The sequence below is a fragment of the Megalobrama amblycephala genome, linkage group LG4, assembly GCF_018812025.1.
Source record: "Megalobrama amblycephala isolate DHTTF-2021 linkage group LG4, ASM1881202v1, whole genome shotgun sequence".
NCBI lineage: Eukaryota > Metazoa > Chordata > Actinopteri > Cypriniformes > Xenocyprididae > Megalobrama > Megalobrama amblycephala.
In genome coordinates this window covers 470,084-497,485 of record NC_063047.1, presented here as the reverse complement: position 1 = coordinate 497,485, position 27,402 = coordinate 470,084, and the positions used below count along the sequence as shown (strand labels likewise).

Genomic DNA, 27,402 nt, shown 5'->3' with positions numbered 1-27,402 from the left:
TGTCATATAAAAATGTCTTTTTTTTATTATTCATGCATTTTTTTTGTGCCAAAATTAATAAGAAACAAGTATTTCATTCAGCAAATATGATGCAGGGCGGTGATATGCCTTGTGTTGTACAGTATGAGCTCGTGAATAAACAGTTATATTCATTGTTACACCTTTACAAAGGATAATGCATTATAACACATGACAAACAAGCAATTTCAGATGTAACAAAGCATCTTTGAATATTATAATGCATTTTAACTTTGGTTATGATTGTTTATTGAAAGATATAATGCATTACAATGTACATTATGAATACATTTATTTGTCAGCTCCGTCAGTATTTGTCAACACCGTCAGTGTTTGTCAACACCGTTAGTATTTGTCAACTCTGTTAGTATTTGTCAACACCGTCAGTGTTTGTCAACACCGTTAGTATTTGTCAACTCTGTTAGTATTTGTCAACACCGTCAGTGTTTGTCAACACCGTCAGTGTTGTCAACACCGTTAGTATTTGTCAACTCCGTTAGTATTTGTCAGCTCCGTCAGTATTTGTCAACTCCGTCAGTATTTGTCAACTCCGTCAGTGTTTGTCAGCTCCGTCAGTATTTGTCAACTCCGTCAGTTTTTGTCAACTCCGTCAGTATTTGTCAACTCCGTCAGTATTTGTCAACTCCGTTAGTGTTTGTCAGCTCCGTCAGTATTTGTCAACTCCGTCAGTTTTTGTCAACTCCGTCAGTATTTGTCAACTCCGTCAGTATTTGTCAACACCGTCAGATTTTGTCAACACCGTTAGTATTTGTCAACTCCGTCAGTATTTGTCAACTCCGTCAGTTTTTGTCAACACCGTCAGATTTTGTCAACACCGTTAGTATTTGTCAACTCCATCAGTATTTGTCAACTCCATCAGTTTTTGTCAACACCGTTAGTATTTGTCAACTCTGTCAGATTTTGTCAACTCCGTCAGTTTTTGTCAACACCGTCAGTATTTGTCAACTCCGTCAGTATTTGTCAACTCCGTCAGTTTTTGTCAACTCCGTCAGTATTTGTCAACACCGTTAGTATTTATCAACACCGTCAGTGTTTGTCAACTCCGTCAGTATTTGTCAACTCCGTCAGTTTTTGTCAACACCGTCAGATTTTGTCAACACCGTTAGTATTTGTCAACTCCATCAGTATTTGTCAACTCCATCAGTTTTTGTCAACACCGTTAGTATTTGTCAACTCTGTCAGATTTTGTCAACTCCGTCAGTTTTTGTCAACACCGTCAGTATTTGTCAACTCCGTCAGTATTTGTCAACTCCGTCAGTTTTTGTCAACTCCGTCAGTATTTGTCAACACCGTTAGTATTTATCAACACCGTCAGTGTTTGTCAACTCCGTCAGTATTTGTCAACACCGTTAGTATTTATCAACTCCATCAGTATTTGTCAACTCCGTCAGTTTTTGTCAACACCGTCAGTATTTGTCAACTCCGTCAGTTTTTGTCAACTCCGTCAGTATTTGTCAACACCGTTAGTATTTATCAACTCCGTCAGTATTTGTCAACTCCGTCAGTTTTTGTCAACACCGTCAGTATTTGTCAACACCGTCAGTGTTTGTCAACTCCGTCAGTATTTGTCAACACCGTTAGTATTTGTCAACTCCGTCAGTATTTGTCAACACCGTCAGTGTTTGTCAACTCCGTCAGTATTTGTCAACACCGTTAGTATTTGTCAACTCCGTCAGTATTTGTCAACTCTGTTGATAAAACTCATGTTTTGTCCCTTATCGCAAGAATCAGTGATTTTGTGTATGTGTGACTGTGAGTGTGTGTGTGTGTGTGTGTGTGTGTGTGTGTGTGTGTATATATATATATATATATATATATATATATATATATATATATATATATATATATATATATATATATATATATATATATATATATATATATATATATATATATATATATATATATATGGTTTAAGAATATTGAACTCATTTCAAATAATTAATATAATGTAGTTTCCATTTATGCTTTAAACACAATTTCTTCATATATTGTTGAAATCTACTTTGTAATATTAATAAGTTTTAAATGGTGATATTTCTGCTGTTATTTGAGGTGCAGTTGGTCAGTGTCAGTGTTGTGAGCGGTTCTGGTAACAAAAGACTCAGTCGTTCTCATTCATGTCTATTAATAGTTCTATTACTGTTGAAACATAGATATGTTTCCTATACTGAAATATTGCTGGAAATGTAAAAAACAGTTCACCACGCAGTTTTCCAGTCCAAAACACTAGATGGCAGCAGACACACACGCGTGACACAGAGCACACACACATTAGAGCTGCGCGGCCGCCTGCCAGCGACGATTAGAGCAAGGAAAGGCCTGAGAGATTTCAGCCCAGGAAAAAACCCAGAGGTTAAAATTAGCATCCGCCATCCCGAGTGGACGAGGCTGCAGTAATTATCTGCTTTATTTTTGCCTTTATATATAGAGATTCACTGTGTCAGTTCTTGGGTTCTGTCGCATTCAGACTCCCGCTGATGGAGATGCAGGAATGTCAGCGAGTTCACGCTCGGATCATTAGGATTCAGGACACATGCAGCAAGCGCTTGTTCCTTCCTCTGTGTCTCGTAATGGTTCTGATGGTTATGCTGAGTTATATAAGAGGGAACCATGAGCAGAGCGACAAACAAGCTTCCATTAGAGAGTGTGTGTGTGTGTGTGTGTGTGTGTTGTGGAATATTAGGTGGTTGAATCGCCTGCAGCTGATGTCAGATGTTTGTTCTTACTCTATAAGCGTTTGATGACAGCGGCATCATCCTGACACCCGATCACAGGCCTGATTCCAGTACAGCAACATATTGGACTTATATTTTCCCTGAATGCCACTTATAAATGCAAGTCAAGATGCATCAATTTCATCTTCCTCTCTGACCTTTACATTTAAAGGGACAGTTCAGCCAAAAAATTATCATTCTGTCAGCATTTACTCATCCTCATGTCATTACAAACCTGTATTTCTGTCTTTTATGGGACACAAAATATGATATTCTGAAGAATATTGGGAACCAAACAACATTGGATCCCATCAGGGTTATTATTGTTAACTAAAACCAATTTAAATAAAGCTGAAAAAAAATTAAATTAAATTAAATAACAGATAAAAATTTAACTAAACCAAAATTGCCTCATGAAGTTGAAGCACTAAAATTACCCACTCAAAATAAATAAAAACTGAAATAAAAATAAATAGTAAAAATGACGGCTAATAAAAATGACAAATGCACATAACAAAAAATTAAACTCTGTAATGTAAAAAAAAATCAAGCTAATTCAAAACATTAATTAATACTATAAAAACATAAATAATACTAAAATAACATTTAGGCTGATTTCATGCTGTACCTTTAAGACGTCTTTATGTAAATGAGCTGTGTGTAACAGTTTAGTTCACACTGGCGTTCATCAGGGCGAGTTGAGCTGCTGAAACTGAAGGTGTTAATGTGTGAATATGTTAATGAGCTCATGGCTGTGATGTTATAAACATTATTTTTGATGCGTTTTGCATCTCGATTTCATGAAATGATGCCAGCGTCGGCTGATCTGTGAACCCGAACGACGCCACTGACATAGCAAAGTGTTGTTGGTTTCATTTTTAATTAGATATGAGCTGTTTTAGATACTGGAGTTTTTCTCTTGTTTGTTTTTCATGTCAAAATGCATTCTGGGATTGGCTTCCATGCGCTCTGAACTTCCTGCCCAGACAGACAGTGTGTCAACACTGTACATCAAACTCCAGCTCCTCAATCTCAAAAGAGCACGGAAAATACGCTTTTCCACACAAAATGCGCCTATAGGGAGGACTGAGGAAAGACGGTCTGCGGGAATCATGGGTAGGGGTGATGAGAGGTGATTGACGGGTTGGAGACTGATGTTCTGAAGAGCATTGGGAACCAAACAACACTGAACCACATTAGAGTTATTATTATCAACGAAAACTATTATAAACATTTTTTATTTAAATAAAGCTGAAAATAAAGTAAAAAATATGAGTAATAGATTAAAAAATGGATACACTTCATTCTATAAGTAAATTTGCAACTACATGTCAACTTATTCAACTCGAACCTGAATCTAACAGTCTACTGATACTCTACTGAGAGTTAGTTGTTGAGTTACTATAGTTAGTAGAATGTGTAAAGTGGACCATCAAAATAAAGTTTTACCCTAAAAATAAATAAATAAACAAATATATAAAACTGAAACAATTGCAAATTAAGCCTAAATAGTAAAAATAAGATAAAACAAAGCATATAACAAAATCATTAAAAAAAATGTAAAAATGTAAACAAAAATTAAAAAATGTTATTTTGGGTATTGACTGAAATAAGTTAGTTTGAAGAACTTAAATACTCATGGAAAACTTAATAATTTAAACCTAAATAGTAAAAATGACAAAAGAACATAGCAAAATTACTAAACATTAAACTAAAAAATGAAATGTTGAATCAAAAATGAATTGAAAAATAGAAATTTTGCTTTGGAAACTTACTGAAAATGACTTAGTTGAAGCACTAAAATTACTCACTGGAATTAAATGCAAACTAAAATTGAAATAAAAATAACAAACACACATAACAAAATCACAAAAAATGTAACTAAAATTAAATATGAGCATTTTAACCCTGAAATGCATGAATGTTTCTGCAATTACTAACTGCCGCAATAGTATAAAACTCTCCTGATATTAAAATATCTATTACAAAAGTATAAAACAAAGCATATTTTGTTTCCTTTTGGAGCTTGGAAGGGTTCAAATTGAGCAGATGTTTTTCCCGTCATCACTGTCATCATCAGCATCTGGCTCATATTCGCCATTTCAATCAAAATGATCTTTTTTAACTTCTTCAGAATCAGTATTTTGATCGCTTCTTCAGCAGATCCACCATCACTAATGACTGTGATAAAATACTCGCTCTCCTGTAAATTGTAAAAAAATCCAGTAAGTTTTGCTGCTGATCGTGTTGTTTAATGCCTGCTGTGATTATGAGTGAAACATCATCATTATGTGTCTCAGACACTGCCGCCTTGAGGAATAAAGGTGAATTGCACTTGTTGAGATTCATTTATTAGATATACTTGCACTCGTACATTCCTCGGGTCGCTACATGCAAGAAAACATGCATTCTTTTAATGTTGTTATTTTTTTCTTGTTATGTTGTTGATAATGATTCTAGGGTTGATGTCTGACTTGATCAAATGAACGAGGGGGAGGGAAGTGAGAGGCGTCCCGGGTCGAGGTGTGTGTTTAAGGGTTAAGGGAGACAGAGGAGCGACGGCGTGTGGGAATTGTGGGTAGGGGTTATGAGAGGTGAGAGACGGATTGTAGGTTGATTGACAGGCCGGAGGGGGAGGTGAGAAGCAGGTAAGAGCAGATAAAGCGAGGTCAAAGACCGTCAGGCTGCTTTTGTGTTTTGACTTCATCCCTCTTTTATCCTCTTCCTCAGGGAGCAGGAGCTGAAGGTCCATCAGGCCCGGCGCAGTCTGGAAGAGGCGCTGATGGCAGACACTTTGGCACGGGCCGCCGAATCCACCCGGGACATGGAGGGCAGAGCGGCGTAGAGATCCGGCAGGTGAGGAACACGGCGTCTGAACAAAACACGATTTTACTTCAGTGTTTTACAGGACGTGATGGAAGACATTCTCATTAATATAGTCACATCAACAGTGAAACCTATTTTTGGTCCATATCTGTGTGCTTTTCTTCCTTTTCTTTCCTTTTATTGAGTATTTTAGCATGATGAGAACAATGCATTGGGCAATCAGAATTCAGGGCCACTTTAAAAACATGAGGTGTGTTTCATTCGACTGTAAGTGCCCTGAGAAGTGGACTTCACACTGTATTCTGCCACCTTAAGTGAGATTGCAATCTGAAGGGAACGACGTAGGGAATAAGGGAACGTTGATGCATCACTTCACAGGAAGTGGAGAAGGACATTTACCCATCAGTCACTGCGCATCAGTCAGGTTTGAATAAAATAATTGCAATAAAAATTATTTGAGGCTCCAGCATTTTTCGTGATATAAAGCACACGAGACGTGACCGTTACAATGCAACTATCGTGATTAATATTAAATAAGTTAAAAGGCACGTCTAATATAACCAAATTATGTTTATTTTCATATTAAATGTAAAAAACAGACAGTTCTTTAGAAATTAAAATGTGCATTAATAACATTAACAATAACTTTAAATGAAAGTATGTAATTTAAATTTATTAAAAATAAATTAAATGAAAGTTTGGTATTATTATATTATATTATATTATATTATATTATATTATATTATATATTTTATTATTATTTTCTGTGGTGGTCAAAAGTTTGTATTATTTAAGATTTTTTTTAAATGTTTTTGCTCACCAAGGCTGAATGTATTTGCTCAATACAGTAAAATTATGAAATATTTTTACAATGTAAATCAGCTGTTTTCTATGTGAATATATAATAAAATGTAATTTATTCCTGTGATCAAAGCTGAATTTATTTAATTAAAAATGCAGTAAAAATCACAAAATATTATTACAATTTAAAACAGCTGGTTTCTATGTAAATATATAATAAAATGTAATTTATTCCTGTGATCAAAGCTGAATTTACTTAATTAAAAATACTGTAAAAATCACTAAATAATATTACAATGTAAATCAGCTGTTTACTATGTGAATATATAATAAAATGTAATTTATTCCTGTGATCAAAGCTGAATTAATTTAATTAAAAATGCAGTAAAAATCACAAAATATTATTACAATTTAAATCAGCTAGTTTCTATGTAAATATATAATAAAATGTCATTTATTCCTGTGATCAAAGCTGAATTTACTTAATTAAAAATACTGTAAAAATCACTAAATAATATTACAATGTAAATCAGCTGTTTACTATGTGAATATATAATAAAATGTAATTTATTCCTGTGATCAAAGCTGAATTAATTTAATTAAAAATGCAGTAAAAATCACAAAATAGTATTACAATTTAAATCAGCTAGTTTCTATGTAAATATATAATAAAATGTAATTTATTCCTGTGATCAAAGCTGAATTTACTTAATTAAAAATACTGTAAAAATCACTAAATAATATTACAATGTAAATCAGATGTTTTCTATGTGAATATATAGTAAAGTGTAATTTATTCCTGTGATCAAAGCTGAATTGATTTAATTAAAAATGCAGTAAAAATCACAAAATATTATTACAATTTAAAACAGCTGGTTTCTATGTAAATATATATAAAAAATGTAATTTATTCCTGTGATCAAAGCTGAATTTACTTAATTAAAAATTATGAAATATTTTTACAATGTAAATCAGCTGTTTTCTATGTGAATATGTAATAAAATGGAATTTATTCCTGTGATCAAAGCTGAATTTATTTAATTAAAAATGCAGTAAAAATCACAAAATATTATTACAATTTAAAACAGCTGGTTTCTATGTAAATATATAATAAAATGTAATTTATTCCTGTGATCAAAGCTGAATTTACTTAATTAACAATACTGTAAAAATCACTAAATATTACAATGTAAATCAGCTGTTTACTATGTGAATATATAATAAAATGTAATTTATTCCTGTGATCAAAGCTGAATTAATTTAATTAAAAATGCAGTAAAAATCACAAAATATTATTACAATTTAAATCAGCTAGTTTCTATGTAAATATATAATAAAATGTAATTTATTCCTGTGATCAAAGCTGAATTTACTTAATTAAAAATACTGTAAAAATCACTAAATAATATTACAATGTAAATCAGATGTTTTCTATGTGAATATATAGTAAAGTGTAATTTATTCCTGTGATCAAAGCTGAATTGATTTAATTAAAAATGCAGTAAAAATCACAAAATATTATTACAATTTAAAACAGCTGGTTTCTATGTAAATATATAAAAAATGTAATTTATTCCTGTGATCAAAGCTGAATTTACTTAATTAAAAATTATGAAATATTTTTACAATGTAAATCAGCTGTTTTCTATGTGAATATATAATAAAATGGAATTTATTCCTGTGATCAAAGCTGAATTTATTTAATTAAAAATGCAGTAAAAATCACAAAATATTATTACAATTTAAAACAGCTGGTTTCTATGTAAATATATAATAAAATGTAATTTATTCCTGTGATCAAAGCTGAATTTACTTAATTAACAATACTGTAAAAATCACTAAATAATATTACAATGTAAATCAGCTGTTTACTATGTGAATATATAATAAAATGTAATTTATTCCTGTGATCAAAGCTGAATTAATTTAATTAAAAATGCAGTAAAAATCACAAAATATTATTACAATTTAAATCAGCTAGTTTCTATGTAAATATATAATAAAATGTAATTTATTCCTGTGATCAAAGCTGAATTTACTTAATTAAAAATACTGTAAAAATCACTAAATAATATTACAATGTAAATCAGCTGTTTTCTATGTGAATATATAGTAAAGTGTAATTTATTCCTGTGATTTTCAGCATCATTACTCCAGTCTTCAGTGTCATATGATCCTTCAGAAATCATTCTGATATGATGATTTGCTGCTCAAGAAACATTTCTGATTATTATCAGTGTTGAAAACAGGCGTGCTGCTTCAGATTTCTGTGTGACGACGCTGCACACATTTTGTCAGGAGAAGTGAACTGGTTTCCTGTCTTCTCAGTGAACACTACATAGGGACCCTGTCAATCAGGATTCAGTGGTTGTTTTTGGAGCCCTGTTTACGGTCTTTGGGAATTTAATATTTCATCACAAGCATTACTGCAGCACATGCATGTTAATGATAACACCCCGCCCTCCATAATCCGAGCGCGTGTCCGATGATTGCGGAGAGTTGGCGGTGATGATGGGAACGTGTAGAAGTGTGTCTCGCTGCCATGAAATATTCAAGGCCTCATTAAGACGCGGGTGAAGAGAGTCACATCACTTCATCCTCTTCCTCCTTGCTCACCTCTTCATCATCATCCTCCACTGATTCCTCCTTAAAGGGAATTAATAGTTAATATTCCCTCATTCCACCCATGTGTGGTTTGACCGTATTCCATTCCAGCAGCGTTGAAGATCCCGTCCGGCTCCTTCTGAATGCTGATGCGCTGTGAGATGGATGTACGTCGACAGAAACACGCTTTCTTGAATAATCAGTTCGACTGCTTTGCATTCACTGCTTCAGTGAGCTCTTCCTCTCTCTGAGCAATCCAATATCCAAAATATCAGACAGGCCGGTGGGTGGAATTAACACAAAAGATTTTATTTTTCACTTAGACATCTTTATTTTAATTCGTCGTGAGAGCAAACGGCTTTTTATTCCAGTGTTTTTCAATGCATTCTGTGTGAATGGTGTTAGTTGGGTTTCTTGCACCAAAAACGTGATTTCCACTGATTCTCTGACCTGTACTGTACCTTTAAGATGTACTTATGCATGCAGCTGACCTCTTTTATGATTGGATGACCGCTGCATGTGAATGTTAATGAGCTCGTGATGTCATATATATTTCCCATGATCGCACGGATGAAGGTCAGATGTTACGCTTCTTCTAGTTTCCATGTTTGCTGAAGCTCTGCTTCACCCGGGGCGTGTGTCGGTGAATTGATGTTGAAATGTTGTTTATTTCTCAATGGGATTTAATTTGTTTATGAGGTGACGGCCGCGCCGCTTCAGATGCGAATGCAGACGAGCTTCCCCGACACAAAACACAATTTAAATACAAATTAGCAAGAGCGCAGAAACCAATAGCATTTGCATTAATTCCACAGGCCGGTCACATGGTGTGTTTCTAAGATAAATGAGTCTGTCCGCCGTATCGAGAGGATGTTTCCTTTCATTCAAATGAGGAACAGGCCCGTTTTCACACATTCGCTCACTTTCGTCTGTTTGTTTGGTTCGATTTGTGTATGTAGATGAGGACGGGTCGTTCATATGAAGCTTTTTCTCATGAATTTCTCCTTTCGTTTATTAGTGCAGCACCTGACTTGCGTGTTGCAGGGTTATTATAATTAACAAAACTATAAAAAAAATAATAACTTGAAATATAATAGGCCAATATGTTAACTGTGCTTAAATAAGGTGATTTCACAATAAAGTTAACAATAAAAAATACTTTTAAAGCAATTATTAATCTTAGTTTATGTTAATTTAACATTTACAAATACATTAATAAAATTAAAAGTTGTATCTATTATTATAATATTTAATAGAACTGAGCTCACATGAACTAACATTGAACAGTTGCATTTTTATTAACTTATTTTAACAAAGACTAATAAATAGTGTAACAAATGCATTGCTCAGTGTAAATTAATTGTAAAGTGTTGCCAATTATTTATTTATTTTCAGCTGTTTTCTCATTTTCATGTAGTTTGATGATGATGATGATGATGATGATGATGAAGTTTATTAATCCCCTAGGGGAAATTTACACGTCACAGCAGCACAACATTAAACAAATAGATAGAAAAACATAAACAGCATTCACAACAACTGTTTAACCTGATGTACTAAATATAGATTAAATAAAATTTGATTGTATTAACCCTTGTGCGACCTTATGGACATTTTTGTCCATTTCAGTTTTGTTTTTTGTTATAAGTGTGCCTTTGTTAACGCCAACTACATGGATTTTGGCTCAGGTGTTTATTTTTATTGGAATTTTAATATTTTACCCTCATTTCCTTCAAAAAATCAATTTTACCCTCCGCACAAAAAATACTCACACTCAGGACCTTAAGGACAAAAATGTCCACATTGAAACCCATTAAAACTGCAATTTTTTAACCCAGGGCCATTTGACTATAAAATGATACAATATTTGTAAATAGGCATTTATTCTATCGGCAAGGCTTCAAATTTTACATTTTTACTAGATTGTGCCATATTTTCAAATTTGGCATATAAAAGAAATACTTTATTTTATTATTTATTATTTAATATATATTATTTACGCTTTATTTGTGTTTTCTGCTTATGCATATTATAGTCAATTGGAAAAATAATGCAGCTATAATTGTGTGGGTATGTTTGTAAGGATGTCAGAGTGTAGTTTGCATGTGTTTACTGAAAATTGAATGTGTGTAATTAGTTTGAAAGAAATTATATTGTACTGGCAATCAAAAATCCCACTCCATGTATGAGTCACACCCCTGGCAGGGTCATAGGGCCATGTGAAAACTATGAAAAAGGTCAACGAAGGCTTTTCTTTTTCGACCAAACACGCATCTTAACCCTTGATTGCACTTTTTCACTTGTTATTGTTTTTGTACGGAGATAAAAGGTGCGCTTGAATTTGAAGTAGAAGTTCAGAAGCCTCTAAACACATTGTTTTAGTTTTCACCATGAGAAAATGCTGATTGTTTAGTCTTGGAGATTTTATACAAAGTTTGAGTTCACACAGGTGTCCTCACAGCCAAACCTATAAATATGTGGTGCTTGAGGGGTTGACCATTTCATTGTTTGCAAGATGAAGAGACGTTACTCAGCAGAGGAAGCTCTGAAGCTAGTGCTGCCCACTGACAGTGAGCACACAGGTGCATTAGAACCTGAGGATGTAAAGAAACCGATTTGTAAAGTGTTAAAATTCTGAAAATGAATGAATGTTTGGTATTTATGGAAAGAACAGATGCTGGTTAATCACTTTCACATCAGTGAAAGTGAAAAAAAATATGAATATATAATATTTCTAAGACATGGCATGGACATTTTTGTCCATTATGGACCTAAGTGTTAGTTTTTTTAAAAATCTGACACTACATAAAAATATAAATGCCTCAAAATTAATGTTGTTGTTCTTCATTGACACACCCAAGAATCTAATGAGCAAAGAAAAAAAATTCTGCTTAGCATTTAGTTTATGAAAATAAACTACCATTTTTATTTTATTTTTTTTTTTTCATAAAAAAACACCTATGGCATTATGTAAACAAACCAGCATTTAAAGGGTTACAGTTCTTAAAATTAATGAATGTTTGGTATCTATGGATAGAACAGATGCTGGTTAAAAAAAATGACATCAGTGAAAGTGGAAAAAAATATTAATAAATCATATTTTTATGACATTTTTGTCCATTTTGCACCTATGTGTAACTTATTTTTTTGATGCACAAGGGTTTAAAAAATGACAAAAACAGACATTTATTTGATGAAATGTACACTGCATTGAAGGTGTAACGTTTTATCACTTCATGCATGTGAATTTTGCTATTAAAAAGTGTTTGCAATTTAAAAAAAAATGTATTTTATCTATTTTCTTATTTTCACTTGGTTTCATTTTATGTACTAAAATAACTAAAACTAAATGAGTCAGTTTTAGACTTATAAAAAAAACCTCAAGAAATGATCAAAACAAGAAAATGAAAACTTTGATGAAAACTATAATAGTTTCTCAGTGATACTAAAATAACTGGCTTGTTTTTTATGCGAGTGGCTCGTCTCACATCATTTAGAAACAGCATTTCTGTCTTCTTGAATTGGCTGCATTTTTGCCAGGTTTAATGAGGAAAATGTGGGAGTAAATAAATATGCTCAGAATTAGTTTGATTCTCCAAATTCCAGATTGCGCGTGAAAGTCGGCTGATGGTTTGGTATCTGCTGTCGGCACGTCGGATGGAGCATTAAATCATTCTTTCACATAATTGCTCTGATATTAATGTTTTATCGGTTAATTGCTGGCAGAGCGTCGCTTCATTCACTGACTTCTAATTACAACATGTTTAGACACGCGTGTTGGAGGATTCAGAGTCAGGCGGAGAAATCACTGTGACTTTACAATAAGGTTTCATGTGTTAACATTAGTTAACATGAACTAAGAATGAACAATACTTACACAGCATTTGTTAATCTCAACATTTAATAATACATTTTTAAAATAAAGAGTTCTGCATTAACTTTAATTAATGCACTGTGAACTAACAAAAATATGAACATTTTGTTTTATTATTTATTACTTGATGCATTAACTGATGTTAATAGGATCTAATTGTAAAGTGTTACTAAGAAATGCATAGAACTGTATTTTTTTACCTGAGAAAGCAAAGTTTGTCAAGATTAACTTTACATGTTGGTTTGACAAAGACTTGTTTGAAAGTTGAAGCTATATTTGAAATGCCACTTAGAGATTTTTGTATTTATTGTATGTATTTCATCATATTGATTAAATGAACTTTTGTAGATCAGGGTGGAAGAACACTTCATTTCCCAGAATGCATCACCTGTGTTGAATCTCTTTAAATTGCTTTATTACTCTTTATTATTTGTGTTCAGCAGTGTGTTTTAAAAAAGAGACACATTTAGACTGTCAGATATGAGATTTTGCGTGTATTCGATCAATAGACTGTAAAAAAGATGTTCCACTGTAGTAAATTGGAGCCAAAATATCCCAGAAATGGTCATCGCTGATGACGTCATTTGGAGCCCGAGGTCCCGCCCACACTTCAGCTCCTGCAGACTCATTCAATAGCACAGCTGTCAATCATTATGCCACACCCCATCAAATAACTATCTAAAACCAAACTTATTAGGAAAACGAACACTTGAACATCAGTCAGCGTGATGAGAACTACCTAAAATGACAGAAATTGTAATTGTAATTTTTAGTTTGACTCGCATCCCATTGGATCTCATGGAGAGGGCGGGGTTTATGAGCTGGACTGCAGTGGTGTCGTGTAAACTACGGTGAACTGGATCACTGGATCACTGCATTGACCAAACCAGCTGCTTTATAATATGAAGCAAGCTGTTTTCATCTCCGAAACGCTGTGTGTGTGTTGTGCCGTGAATGTTTAATTAATGCTTCACGCAAACTCTTAAATTGTGGGGCAGTTTGTGTTAATTACCCCCTTTATCCTGAAATCTCGGCGTAAGTGAAAAGCTTCTGCTAATGAAGATGCAAATTACCCGCGCGGCTCGTGGATTGATTGTACACGTCTCTTTATTTCTCTGATGGACCCGCATTAGAACTTAAAAGCATTGATATTTATGTACATTTACACGTTACATTTTCTCTGCGTGTGCACGATAATTTGTTTCCTGATGTGATTAAAAACACTTTTTATGATGATTAGGTTTAATTGTGCTTGTAAATATTTTTCCTGTATTACTGCAGAAAACATCCACACAGGGATAAAAGTGTTTTTATGTCATTTATTTCTAATTGAATATGGCAGCTTGCTGTACAGAATGACTTAAAGCTCTATAGAAAATAGAAATCATGTTTACAATGGCGTGTTTCTTTATTTCACTGTGATAAACATTAAAAACGCATGATTTCAAAAGCATGTAAGTGTGTTACTGTAAATGTGAGTGTGGACGTGGAAAAATATTAAAAATTCAAAATTTTGTCAAGTCAAATGTGTTTTCCACTATGCACATTGTTTCAAAGCAGCTTTACAGAAAATCATGATGAAAACGTTTATAATATCTTCATGCCTTAGAGTCACATTTATCAGGTTAGAGCTGGGCAATAATAATATAATTACATTTTGTGACAAACATTCAGACAGCCAAGATTTGCTATATCTTGTATACTTGGCTTTAAGTGAATATATTTTGTCGATGGAGCTTTTATAAATGCTGTTCAGCTTCTATTGACCCTGAATATTAGTTTGTATATCCCTCTGTTCATCTCCGTCTGTGCCTCATTTCACCTGTTTCACTCGTTTGTGTGGAGTGTGTTTTCCTCTGCAGCCGTTATTGATCTGTGTGAATCTCTGAGGGCGTTTTAACGTCTGCACTGTGATCTTTCCGTCTGACAGCAGGATCCCGTCTGAATGTTTTATAAAAGCGGAAGGTTTATCTCATTATAAGTTGACCTGAGGACATTCCAGAGTTTTACTGCACATTATAAAGCAGGTAGTTGTGTTGGGATTGGTCGGTCCAGTGTAGCTGTTGACTGCACAGAGAGTACTAACTTAGTTAACATGGGTCGTTCATTTATTGATGCCGAATTAACAGATGGCTCAGATGATCACTGGTCCGAGCCGCATAACAATGACCAGAACAGAATGAACAATGAACAGAATTTAGATATTCCTTTGTGTTCAAAAGTTATGATGATTTGAATTTAATGATGTTGACCTAAAATTACATTAGATGCTATATTTTGGCAATACTTTAAACTATTGGAACAAAACTTGGTACACTTCATCAGCACTATGATCTTAAGGTACGTACCAAATTTTGGAACAGCGCCACATACTGGTTATGAAAAATTGCTATTTTTGTTTGAAACTTAAAATCAGAGAGAATCTATTAACTTAGTTTGCATGAGTTGCACATTCATTGATGCTGAATTTACATGTATTTTCCGGATTTCTTTGAGCTCAGAAGCACACTTGATCCTGAATAGTAATCGGATCAACTCTATAGCGCCACCATCAGTTCAAAAATGCATTTTTGGGGGGTTATAACTTTTGAATCTTTTGTTTTAGAAACAAAAGCTAGAAATTAGCTGTTATATTTTGGCAATACTTTAATCTATCAGAACAAAACTTGGTGCACTTAATCCGCACTATGATCGGAGGGTACATGCCTAATTTTGGAACAGCGCCACCTACTGGTCATGAAAAATGGCTATTTTTGTTCAAAACGGAGATCATACATGAACTTACTTTACATGAGTTGCACATTCATTAATGCTGAATTAATATTTATTTTCAAGATTTCTTTGAGCACTGAAGCACATTTGGTCCTGAATCATAATCTGACCAACTTTGTGGTCTCTAAGACCAACTGTATAGCGCCACCACCAGTTCAAAAACCTTTTTATACACTGCTCAAAAAAATTAAAGGAACACTTTGAAAACACATCAGATCTCAGTGGGGGAAAATAGCATGCATATCATCTATACTGATCTGGACTGGGTAATGTGTTAGGAACGAAAGGATGCCACATTGTTTGAAGGAAATGAAAATTATCAACCTACAGAGGACTGAATTCAAAGACACCCTGAAAATCAATGTGAAAAAATGATGCAGCAGGCTAGTCCATCTTGCTGAAATTTCATTGCAGCAACTCAAAATGGTACTCAGTAGTTTGTATGGTCCCCATGTGCTTGTGTGCATGCTGACAATGTCTCCTAGTGAGACGACGGATGGTGTCCTGGGGTATTTCCTCCCAGATCTGGACCAGGGCATCACTGAGCTCCTGGACAGTCTGAGGTGCAACCTGGCAGTGTTAGATGGACTGAAACATAATGTCCCAGAGGTGCTCTAATGGATTTAGTTCAGGCGAGCGTGGGGCCATTCAATGGTATCAATTCCTTCATCCTCCAGGAACTGCCTGCATACTCTCATCACATGAGGCCGGGTATTGTCGTGCACCAGGACCCACTGCACCAGCGTAGGGTCTGGCAATGGGTCCAAGGATTTCATCCCAATACCTAATGGCAGTCAGGGTGCGATTGTCTAGCCCGTCCCTCCATGGATATGCCTCCCCAGAACATCACTGACCCACGACCAAACCGGTCATGCTGAATGATGTTACAGGCAGCATAACGTTCTCCACGGCTTCTCCAGGACCTTTCACGTCTGTCACATGTGCTCAGGGTGAACCTGCTCTCATCTGAAAAGCACAGTGCGCCAGTGGCGGACCTGCCAATTCTGGTGTTCAGTGGCAAATGCCAATCGAGCTCCACGGTGCCGGGCTGTGAGCACAGGGCCCACTAGAGGACGTCGGGCCCTCAGGCCACTCTCATGAAGTCTGTTTGATTGTCTGGTCAGAGACATTCACCCCAGTGGCCTGCTGGAGGTCATTTTGTAGGGCTCTGGCAGTGCTCATCCTGTTCCTCCTTGCACAAAGCAGCAGATACCGGTCCTGCTGATGGGTTAAGGACCTTCTACGGCCCTGTCCATCTCTCCTAGTGTAACTACCGGTCTCCTGGAATCTCCTCCAGGCTCTTGAGACTGTGCTGGGAGACACAGCAAACCTTCTGGCAATGGCACATATTGATGTGAGTTGGGCTGCCTGTGCAACCTCTGTAGGGTCCAGATATCGCCTCATGCTACCAGTAGAGACACTGACCCTAGCCAAATGCAAAACTAGTGAGAAACTAGTGAGTCACGTCTCATTGTTGCCCATCTAGCGCACCTGTTGTTAATTTTATCAACACCAAAGCTGCTGAAACTGATTAACAACCCCCTCTGCTACTTAATTGACCAGATTAATATCCCAGAAATTTAACTGACTTGATGCTATTCTCTGAAAATAGAGAAAGTGTTCCTTTAATTTTTTTGAGCAGTGTATTTTGGCAATACTTGAATCTATTAAAATGAAATTTGGTACAATTCATCAGCACCATGATCTGAGGGTACATACCAAATGTGGGAACACTGCCACCTACTGGTCATGAAAATGTGCTATATTTGTTCACAATTTAATATAAAATCTGAGAGCATAAATTAACTTAAGTTGCATAATCATTGATTCTAAATTATCATTTATTTTCCAGATTTCTTTGAGCACTGGAGCACATTTGGTTCTGAATAGTAATCGGACCAACTTTGGATTCTCTAGGAAAAACTCTGTAGCACCACCACAAGTTTAAAAAATGCTATTTTTCTTTTTAACCCTTTGTTCTAGAAACAAAAGCTAGAAATTAGCTGCAATATTTTGGCAATACTTTAATCTTTCAAAACTAAACTTGGGACACTTCATCAGCACCATTCTCTGAGGGAACCTGCTAAATTTGGGAACAGCGCCACCTACTGGTCATGAGATCTGAAAAATGGCTATTTTTGTTCAGAAAATCAAAGAGCATCTATTAACTTAGTTTGCTTGAGTTGCACTTTCATTGATGGTGAATTATCATTTATTTTCCAGATTTCTTTGTGCACTGGAGTCACGTGGATGTCCTGGAAATGATGTCATCAGTCTGCGTCAACAGCAGCTGAACCAAGCACACTTTCATAACCCATTACAGATAGCTTCAACCAAGGCCTTTTTCAACTAGAGCATATATTTTGGTGTACATATCTATATATAATTGAGAACAATGCTTATTTTGTGTCAGACATAAGTCACTAGAAAGAAAATACAGCTTTTATATGGACAAATGCAAAGCAATACTTCCTCACGTCAAATCAGGTTACCGTGGCTGGATTTGTAATGCAAACTATTTTTACTCTTGTTTTTGTTGTCGTTGGTCGTACGGGATGTGCTCTCTTCAGGGTTTGTAACAAATAATTAATACATTTACAAACGTATGAATGAAAAACTGCTTATTTAAGAAAAAATTTTATACCTTGAGATAAAGATGTGTACATTTCTTGCATCATTCTAGAGTAAATAAATGATTATATTCACAAATATGCGCTTATGTTTTACTTCAACAGATGTTGATGTTTTATTGTACAACATACAGCTGATGTTGCTTTAAAATGTTTCATGTGGTTTGAAGAAGTGCAGCACTGTGTGATATATGTGTGTGTGAAATATATATATAAAGCTCTTATTTTTAAATGCCACTTTTATTTGTTGAAGAAATGATTCAAAGTTACAAAGCACGAAATTGCTCTAGAGCTCATAATTACACGTTCTTATTAACGCTGCCACATCTGATTAGTAGCCTGACTGACTGGAGCCGATTTAAGGTGGAATGAATGAACAAATCACAGTATTGTAATGAATTACATTTCATACGCTTTCACACTCCTGCTCATTTACAAATGGGAGTGTTTATAACCGAGTGATTTGCATTATTGATGCGATGTCGCTACATTGCGACAGTCTCTCACCTCATACGAGTGAATAATGTCTCCCCGATCAATTCTTTAATCTCACTTTATCTTGTTTGCTGTGTGATGATTAATAACTCAAGGAAGGAAGTGTTGAAGGATTGTCTAGTTCTTCACCTGAACAGAAGTTCTCAGTGTACGAGTGTCATAAATATGCTGTGAAGTGACGCTGGACAGTCGTGAGCACATCATCTTCTGGGCCTCGTTACAGTCGCTATTAACGAGCGTCTCAGTTGTTACGATCATGAGTGTTCAGGTACAGATCAGCGCTGGTCACGCACTTTAACTCTACTGCCTTTCTTATTTCTCAAACAGTAAAGTTTGGTGTTTGCAACAGCAAGGTCATGGGTTCAATTCCCAGGCAATGCAAGAACTGATCAAATGTGCACTGCAAATCACTTTGGGTAAAAGTGTCTGCTGAATGCATGAATTTGACATGTAAGCACTAATATGCCCTGATTCATCCCAGACAGTGAGCCTGTCAATCAATCACTGCGCTGAAACAAAGAGTTATAAACTGCTGATTGTATGTGGCTCTAAAAACATGCAGGTCATATCTTTTTAGCTGCTATATTTTGGCAATACTTTCATCTATCAAAACGAAACTTGGTACACTTCATCAGCACTATGATTTGAAGGTACATGCCAAATTTGGGCACAGCGCCACCTACAGGTCATGAAAAATGGCTATTTTTGTTCATAACTTAAAATCAGAGAATCTTACTTTACATGAGTTGCACATTCATTGATACGATCCAAAATTAGATTAGCTGCTATATTTTGGCAATACTTTAATCTATTGAAATTAAATTTGGTGCACTTCATCAGCACCATGATATGAGGGTATGTACCAAATTTCAGTACAGCACCACCTACTGGTCATGGAAAATGGCTATTTTTGTTTGTAACTTAAAATCTGAGCACATCACAGTTTACATGAGTTCACATTCATCGATTCTGAAGCATCATTTATTTTCCAGATTTCTTTGAGCACTGAAGCACACTTGGTCCTGAATAGTAATCTGACTCTATAGCGCCACCACCAGTTCAAAAACCATTTTATATTTTGGCTATACTTTTCTTCCAACAAGATAAACAAAATTTAAAAAATTATGCAGCACTTCTTAATAAATTGTTCTTTTTTGTAAACATGAGAGAATTAAACATTGTCTGTTAAATGAATAGATGTAATTTTCCATTTAAAAAAAAAACCAAAATAATAATTATGAACTTGTCATCAACACACTGATTCGCAAAGCCTGTTTTAGCTGATTGTCCATTTGTTCTTTTCCCTCCGTTCAGCAGCTATAAAACATCCTGCCACTGGAAAAATAACCCCGGGTTTCCCGTATAAATCAAGGCTAATCATTGGCCCAGCCAGCAGTGGCGTTTTTGTTTTCGCTTGATTGTCCAATCAGTCACAGCGGTGGAGAAGGGGGCGGGGTCACGAAAGGTCACTCTCACCCTCCCAACGCTGATCTATAGATCATTCAGACACTTTTGTTTCCTCCTACAAAGGATCAGGAAGGACTGAAGAACCGCGGCTTTATGTTCCTGTGCCGACAGGAAGTTCATCATCAGGGTCAGTGGAGTGTATCGTCCATCCATCTGCTCAGATCTCTGAGCTGAGTAACTCTAAATCATTTCACTGCTAACAGGTTCTATATATGAAGGTTTCATATTTTTAAGGTTCCATACGTTTGCTTCTAAGAAGATGATCACGAACTATAACAGTGATTCTGATGCCAAACAAAATGTCTGAGATAGTTTTTCACTTCTTTACGTGTCTGCGACGCCTCATTCATCTGTTCCTCAAAGGCCTTTTTATTTTCTGAGAATATTAATGATCTGTCGATGGGCTGATGTACGACATGCAAACGCGTCCCGAGCGATCGGTGGTGATGAATGAAATCAACGCTGAGCTTTTGCTTGATCTCATAACACTCATCACTCTCTCACTGCTAATGGCTTTCTGTTGCAGTTCCTGCAAGGCGTCACCTGTCATTACAGGAAATGACACGTTCAATCAGAAACGACAAACAATCGTTTCCTGCCGCCACAGCTCTCGCATTCGTCTTCATGGACAAACAGCAGCTTCTGACAGCGGGACGCTCTAATGATTATAGGCCGCTAAAGGACTGAATCATGAAAGATTAATCATAAATAAACTTTACACTTTATAATAGCTTTCGTTGAGTCATTAAACAAATATTTTTACTTTCTATAATGCATCACAGATCATTTCAGATTCATTCAAAATGTTCACTATATAAATGTATGTTCTTTTGCACAAATTCATTTTTGAATGTAAAGTAATTACTGATCTGTTAAGCAATGAACTGGATATGATTTGTATCATTTTGTCATTTAAAATATGAAATATAAGTAATGCCAGTGTTATTTTCAGTGCTGTCTGATGATCAAACATCATTTTAGTTCTTTTAATCGTGTCAAACCTAATTAAAGTCTGACACTAGTGCTGGTTTAATTGGTGATGGAGTGTCAGCCGTTAGTCGAAGCCCAGTGCTAATGAACCTTGAGCTGCTTATTTCAGCTGATTCATGCTTCTTCACGATTGTGTCGTGTGTGTGTGTGTGTGTGTGTGTGATATGGACAGAGCGGTTGAGTTAATTTGCCCTCGAGGAGCAGCTGGTCAACCAAACTACCATCATAAAACTGAACAACTGTCAGTGGCCTCATTAGATTCTATTAACCTACCTGTGAAAACGAGCTGCTTTAATTAAAGCCTTCAGTGAGAGTGACAGCCAATGAATAACAAGGTCTAGTGAGTGAGTTTGAATGTCCTTTTGATTTGGTAAACCAGTTTTCTGCTGTTTTTGAGTGTATCTCAACTAATGTATTGTAGATTTTACTATGTACTCATAGCAATTACAAAAACTGACTTATAACTCTGTATTAACCCTGAATCTAACTTTAACCCATGTAGTTACCAGTACTGTCTTGGGTAAGTACACTGTAAGTACACATACTGTAAAATAATAACTGATTTATTGTTTGCAGTGTCCGTTTGAGCATTTGATTCATCATTTGAGCACTGAATGACAGGTTTATACTGGATTAATAATGAAAATTAAATATCAAATAAATTATTTTTGGTACAGTTCATGCTTTTGATTTTTCATTCGAGCGGCCGTTTTGAGAGTTTGATTTATTATTTGATCCAATTAAGCATTTTGTTTTTCATTTTAATTTTGTTAGAAAAAACTTCCCACACCATTCCACATGCGCAGTCCTTTCCTGTTTTGTTTTTTATTCCGAATCCGATCCAGTGTTTACATGTCTTCTCGATTTGATTAGAAAAGGAATAAACCACCGTTTCCAATCCAATCGAAATTGAATTCGGATTTAGCTCAGTTGGATCGATTAAGGTTTTCCATGAAGGCTTTTCATTACGAATGAAAGCTAAAATTATTACATCATAAAAAAATGTGAACTGAAAATATATCATTTTAAAATAAAAAAAACCTAACATAAAAAGATGAAATATTTGCTGAATGTCATGTGACCATTAACCAACATCAGAGAAGCATAAATATGCAAATGTTTTTTTTTTTTTTGTTTTTTTTTAAATGATTGAAATATCAACTTAAAATCTCAGGGTGCTTTTCTGGGTAATATTGAGAAAAACTAAAAGCTTTTCCTAAAAATAAGCCAAGATGTTAAATGTTTACCCAACCTGCTGGGTAGTTTTTATTAAACTCAACTATTGTTTAAAAATGACTGTATTTCTTGCTTAAAATGAACCCAAAGTATGTTGGAAGTTAATATTAATTAATATGTATAATAAATGAACATTTATTAACAAGTTTAATGAATAATAATTAAACAATAAACATTTATTAAATTGCTCATTAATTAATGTTCACCTTTTGATTATTATTGTTGCCTCTAGTAATTATGTTTCTGATTTTAATTTCCAACATATTTTGGGTTCATTTTAAGCCAGTCATAGAGTCATTTTTAATCAATAGTTGAGTTAAATAAAACTACCCAGCACATTGGACAAACATTTAACCCAACTGCTGGGTTAAAAGAACCCAATCACTGGGTTTGTCAATTTCCAACCCAACTTGGCTTGTTTTTAACCCAGCATTTTTAAAAGTGTAATAAAAACACTCTGTTCTGTCAAAAACTATTCTGTGCTTTTATTCCATGAAAATGCTTAATGGCACATTAAAACATAAAAGGCTCATCCTTTGACCAATATTGTACTGCTCATTGATTTAATTTAATGTTCATATTTAATGTTGATGATAACTGTCAAGGCTGTAAGGATGAAACGGACGTTGAAGCAGCAGTAGAATGTTGAACTGCAACTATGATGTCACAAACATTCTAGAATTCTCTTGAGCGTTTTGCAGATTTCACTGAAACATGAGATGAATCAGAGTTTGATCAGTTTGAGTTGAGGTTAAATTTGAGCTAGAGAACATGAAGCAAGAGTTAATTACCGCAGCTTTTAACTTCTTTGACGAAGCTCAGTTACATGGAGAACTCACAGACGTGATCATCAAAGTTCACGGCAAAGAGTTTGAAGCTCACAAGATCATCATGTGTGCCTGCAGCCCTTATTTTAGGTAAAGACAAGCTTTGCAATTGTACAATGTCTAATTTAGTAGTGACATCTTCAGAAATTAATACCATTTGCTTCACAGGATGCTTTTCTCCACATCAATCAACCCGGAAAACAAACATTCCTATGATATTCCAGGAGTCTCCTCAGATATCATGTCTCTTCTTATTCAGTATGCTTATGGAAGACCTGTCCTCATTTCTAAAGAGAACGTGTCGGAGCTCTTGCTGGCGGCCGATCAGTTCTTGGTCTCGGGTCTGATAGAGGTCTGCTGTGAGTTTCTGGAGGCGCAGTTACGCTCGGAGAACTGCATTGGCATCTGCGGGTTTACAGAGCGTTTCCACTCCTGCTCAGAGCTCCACCATAAAGCCAAGCTCTTCATCCTGCAGCACTTTGAGGAGGTTCTGCTCGTGTCTGAGGAGTTCCTGGAGCTCTCGCTGGAGCAGCTTAAAGAGATCACTGATAAAGATGAGCTGAATGTCAAACAGGAGAAGGTGGTTTTTGAGGCCGTCCTCCGCTGGATCAGTCACGCTCCTGAAAACAGGAGACAACACATCGCCGTGCTTCTGCCAAAGGTGCGACAGATTCATCACGTTAACCGTAGTTTTCTCTGTATAAACTCTTACCTCTGTTTATATTTCAGAAATGCTAAACATGACAATAATCACTTATATTTCAAAATAAGGTATAACTCGTTGAGATATACAACATATAGGGGGAAAAAATGATATGAGATTGTCATATAAACAGCTTAACCTTGTGTGTCAATTAAAAATGTGACGCTTGGGAGCACAGACTTAAGTTTGGTCTCATTTTAAAGAAGACCCTTGGCAGATTATTGTAGAAGTAAAAAAAAAGTTTAAAAAGTGAAATGAGTTAAGAAAGTTATAGAGATTTAATTTTATGAAAATGATTTATGAACAATATTTTATATAAAATATATATTTTATGAAACATGTTGAACTCTAAAACTGCTAGAAAATCAAAGCCATGAATCTAAACAAGTTGTGTTCCAAATTTGAGATTGATATCTCAAAAAATGAGCTTTCAGTAAGATTTTGTTTGGACGCAGTACCACATATTCACCATTAGATGCCAGATTAGATGCCATTAGAGTTGTTCTTTCTCAAATATTTTACACACACACACACACACACACACACACACACACACACACACACACACACACACACACACACACAAATATAGCTACATAATTTATCCAGTTGACTTTATAATATGCAGAAGCAGAACACATGAATAAAGTATTTGCTTTATAGGTCAAACCAGAGAAAATGGAGCCATCTGATTAAAAAATAGTGAAAAATTTTAATTTTGTAGTCTTGCCAACAGAATGAAAGCCTATGAACAAAGATTGCATCATTTTATAGTAGAATGGTCCTGGGGTTAAAAATGTCAGTTTCAATGGGGACATTTTAGTCCTTAAGGTCCTGAGAGGAACTATTTTGTGTTACTAGAGTAAAATAGATTTATGAAAGGAAATGGAGGTGAAATAGTACAATTCCAATAAAAATACACACTTGTGCCAAACTGTATGCAGTTGCAAAATTATTGAAATTATCGTACAGAAAAAGTAGATTTTGCTTTACTGTTTATCAAACCAAGAAGAAACTCAGTATAATGTATAATTCCCACCTTACATAAGTTGGACTTTATTTAGCCTATGCATAACATATATATCCATAATTAGATTTGCCTGTAACTCTTCCCTCACTGTGCTTCAGGTTCGAATGGGCTTGATGTCCTGTGAGTACTTCATGAACAGTGTAAGGAGCAACACACTGCTGTCGGAGAACAAGGCGTGTTCGGCCATTCTCGACAATGCAATGAAGGCCATTTTTGACCTCCCTGTTGAGGGAGCCGCCACTTCAGCCCAACTGACACGCCCACGTCTGCCCTATGAGATCCTATTGGCCATCGGAGGGTGGGACGTAAGCATTGCCACCAGTAGGATCGAGGCATATGATGCGAGGGCAGACCGCTGGGTCATTGTGAGTCAAGAGGATGGGCGTCCCAGGACCGATCATGGCACAGCGGTCCTCGGTGGGTTTGTGTACTGCATTGGTGGATTTGATGGCGAGAATTATTGCAGCAGTGTGAGGAAGTTCAACCCCATCACACACACTTGGCATGAGGTGAGCACTGATACGGATCTGAGAATCAGCTAGTTTAATTTTACTGTCATTTTGGATGGTGTATGGATTTGGACTAAACCATGACTGATATGTAACTTGGGTGGTGTTCCAAAATCACTAGCTTTTCTGGGAACCATATTATGGTAATGCTATAGTGCTTTGATATATACCATGGTACCACTTGGTTATAATATTTATATGGCATTTAAAGACACTGTAAGGTACTGTAGCATTTGGGTAATGTCCAACCAAGTATGGTAATACTATGGTACATGTCCAAGAAAAACCCCACAGTATTGCAATAATGCTGTTCATATAGGCAGCTTTGTTTAGTGTTGTCTGTGTGGTACACACTAGGTGGGTCCCATGTACGAACGGCGATGTTACGCTAGTGTTGCTGTTCTGGACGGCCTCATTTATGCCATTGGAGGTTGTGATGGATACCAACATCTTAAAACAGCAGAGCGCTACGACCCAAACACCAACCAGTGGACAATGTTGGCACCCATGATTCAACGGAGGAGTGGCGCCGGCGCCACCTCACTGCAGGGCAGGGTAAGAGCCCTCACCCAACCCAAGCCAAGCACTTTACTGGTATAAGAGCAGGACACTTGGACACTGTCAGTGTGTTCATTCTGTTGTATTTGTGTTTGGCAGGTTTATATCTGTGGCGGTTTTACTGGAGCCGAGTGTCTCTTCACAGCTGAGAGCTTTAACCCTGAAACAAACCAGTGGACTTTCATCGCTCCCATGGGCAGCTGTCGCAGAGATGTCGGTGTGATCGCTTATGGAGATCTAGTTTATGCTGTGAGTATTATACGCAGAAATATAAAAATGCAAAATAAGGTGTTTAAATGTGACTCATATTATCAACTGTACAAAAATAGATTCTCAAAAATGCATGCATGGGTGCAAAACCATTGGAGCCATATATTAACAGATAAACGCACATTTATGCTTCAAGGTTGGTGGTTTTGATCGTGCCGGTCATTTGCGAAGTGCCGAGGCCTACGACCCTCTCACTGACCGCTGGCACGATGTGGAACCTTTGAACAACCCACGCAGCAACTTCGGCATTGAGGTGAGATACGGACATCTAATGAGGATTCTGCTGAAACGAGAGTTTTCATTGGTCGCATATACTGAACATGTTTCATATGAGTAACAGTTCTTTGATTCTGATGCTCCAGGTGTTGGACGATAAGCTGTTCGTTGTCGGAGGGTTTAGGGAATCTGTGTTCAGAACCTGCTCTAGTGTGGAGTATTACGACCAGAGGACGAAAAAATGGTAACATTCATATCACACTGCATGATGTAATGCCTACAAATGAACTGTGATCTAATTTTGCAAAAAAAAAAAAAAAAAAAAAGTAAGTTAACGTTAGTTAATGCAACAACTAACTATAACTAACAATTATCAATATGTTTGTTCATCTTTGTTAGGTAATAAAAACACAACTTATTGACTGTAAAGCCCTGATCAACACACTCCTGTCATGCACATTCTATATTAATGCGACTGCATTGCGTAGCAACAATAGATGACCTCATATACACACATAAAGCAGGAAGTATTTAAAGTCACCATAAAATGCCATGTTTGGATGGTGAAAAGAGCCTTCATGTGACTTTCTCTGTATGTTTTTGTGCACAGGAATGAGGCATGTGACATGAGCACTTCCTGCAGTGCTGTGAGCTGCTGTGTCATATCCGGGTTACCCGATGTCACGCCGTATGTGGTCAGTCGAGACTCTCTCTGATTGAACGACCTCCCCTTCCTGAAGAAACATCATAGCAGCAGTGACATGCCACATGATCCGATTAAATGCAGTTTTACAAAACAGTGTTGGATTGTGCACTTTAAAGTCAGCATGAAATGAAA

At 35.8% G+C, this 27,402-nt stretch overlaps 2 protein-coding genes across 3 annotated transcripts in view; both read left to right on the top strand.

The window, feature by feature from the left end:
- The window catches only part of mbd2 (methyl-CpG binding domain protein 2), a 45,252-nt gene extending 26,910 nt beyond the window's left edge, over positions 1 to 18,342 (top strand). The window contains exons 6-7 of the mRNA XM_048186669.1: positions 5,487 to 5,612; positions 17,857 to 18,342. Coding sequence (XP_048042626.1) covers positions 5,487 to 5,601 — 115 coding nt within the window. The 3' untranslated portion in view covers positions 5,602 to 5,612; positions 17,857 to 18,342. The remainder of the gene's footprint in view (positions 1 to 5,486; positions 5,613 to 17,856) is intronic.
- A 4,413-nt stretch (positions 18,343 to 22,755) lies between these two features.
- LOC125266207 (kelch-like protein 10) lies at positions 22,756 to 27,402 on the top strand. Of its 2 annotated transcripts, none has more exons than XM_048186667.1 (8): positions 22,756 to 23,368; positions 23,447 to 23,939; positions 25,110 to 25,520; positions 25,878 to 26,075; positions 26,178 to 26,327; positions 26,485 to 26,601; positions 26,711 to 26,808; positions 26,964 to 27,145. In XM_048186667.1, exons 1-8 carry the CDS (start codon positions 23,223 to 23,225, stop codon positions 26,965 to 26,967), a joined length of 1,617 nt encoding a protein of 538 aa, XP_048042624.1. In that variant the 5' UTR covers positions 22,756 to 23,222; the 3' UTR covers positions 26,968 to 27,145. The 2 variants fall into 2 exon arrangements, with proteins under 2 accessions (XP_048042624.1, XP_048042623.1); XM_048186666.1 differs by lacking the exon at positions 26,964 to 27,145 and adding an exon at positions 27,175 to 27,402 and having other exon boundaries at positions 22,757 to 23,368.

Excerpts from the sequence above, each read along its gene's own strand:
- LOC125266207 (XM_048186666.1), top strand. The coding sequence starts at position 23,223 with ATGAAGCAAGAGTTAATTACCGCAGCTTTTAACTTCTTTGACGAAGCT. Across the intron at positions 23,369-23,446 it reads GCCTGCAGCCCTTATTTTAG|GATGCTTTTCTCCACATCAA; the intron begins GTAAAGACAAGC and ends TTTGCTTCACAG. Across the intron at positions 26,328-26,484 it reads ATGGAGATCTAGTTTATGCT|GTTGGTGGTTTTGATCGTGC; the intron begins GTGAGTATTATA and ends TTATGCTTCAAG.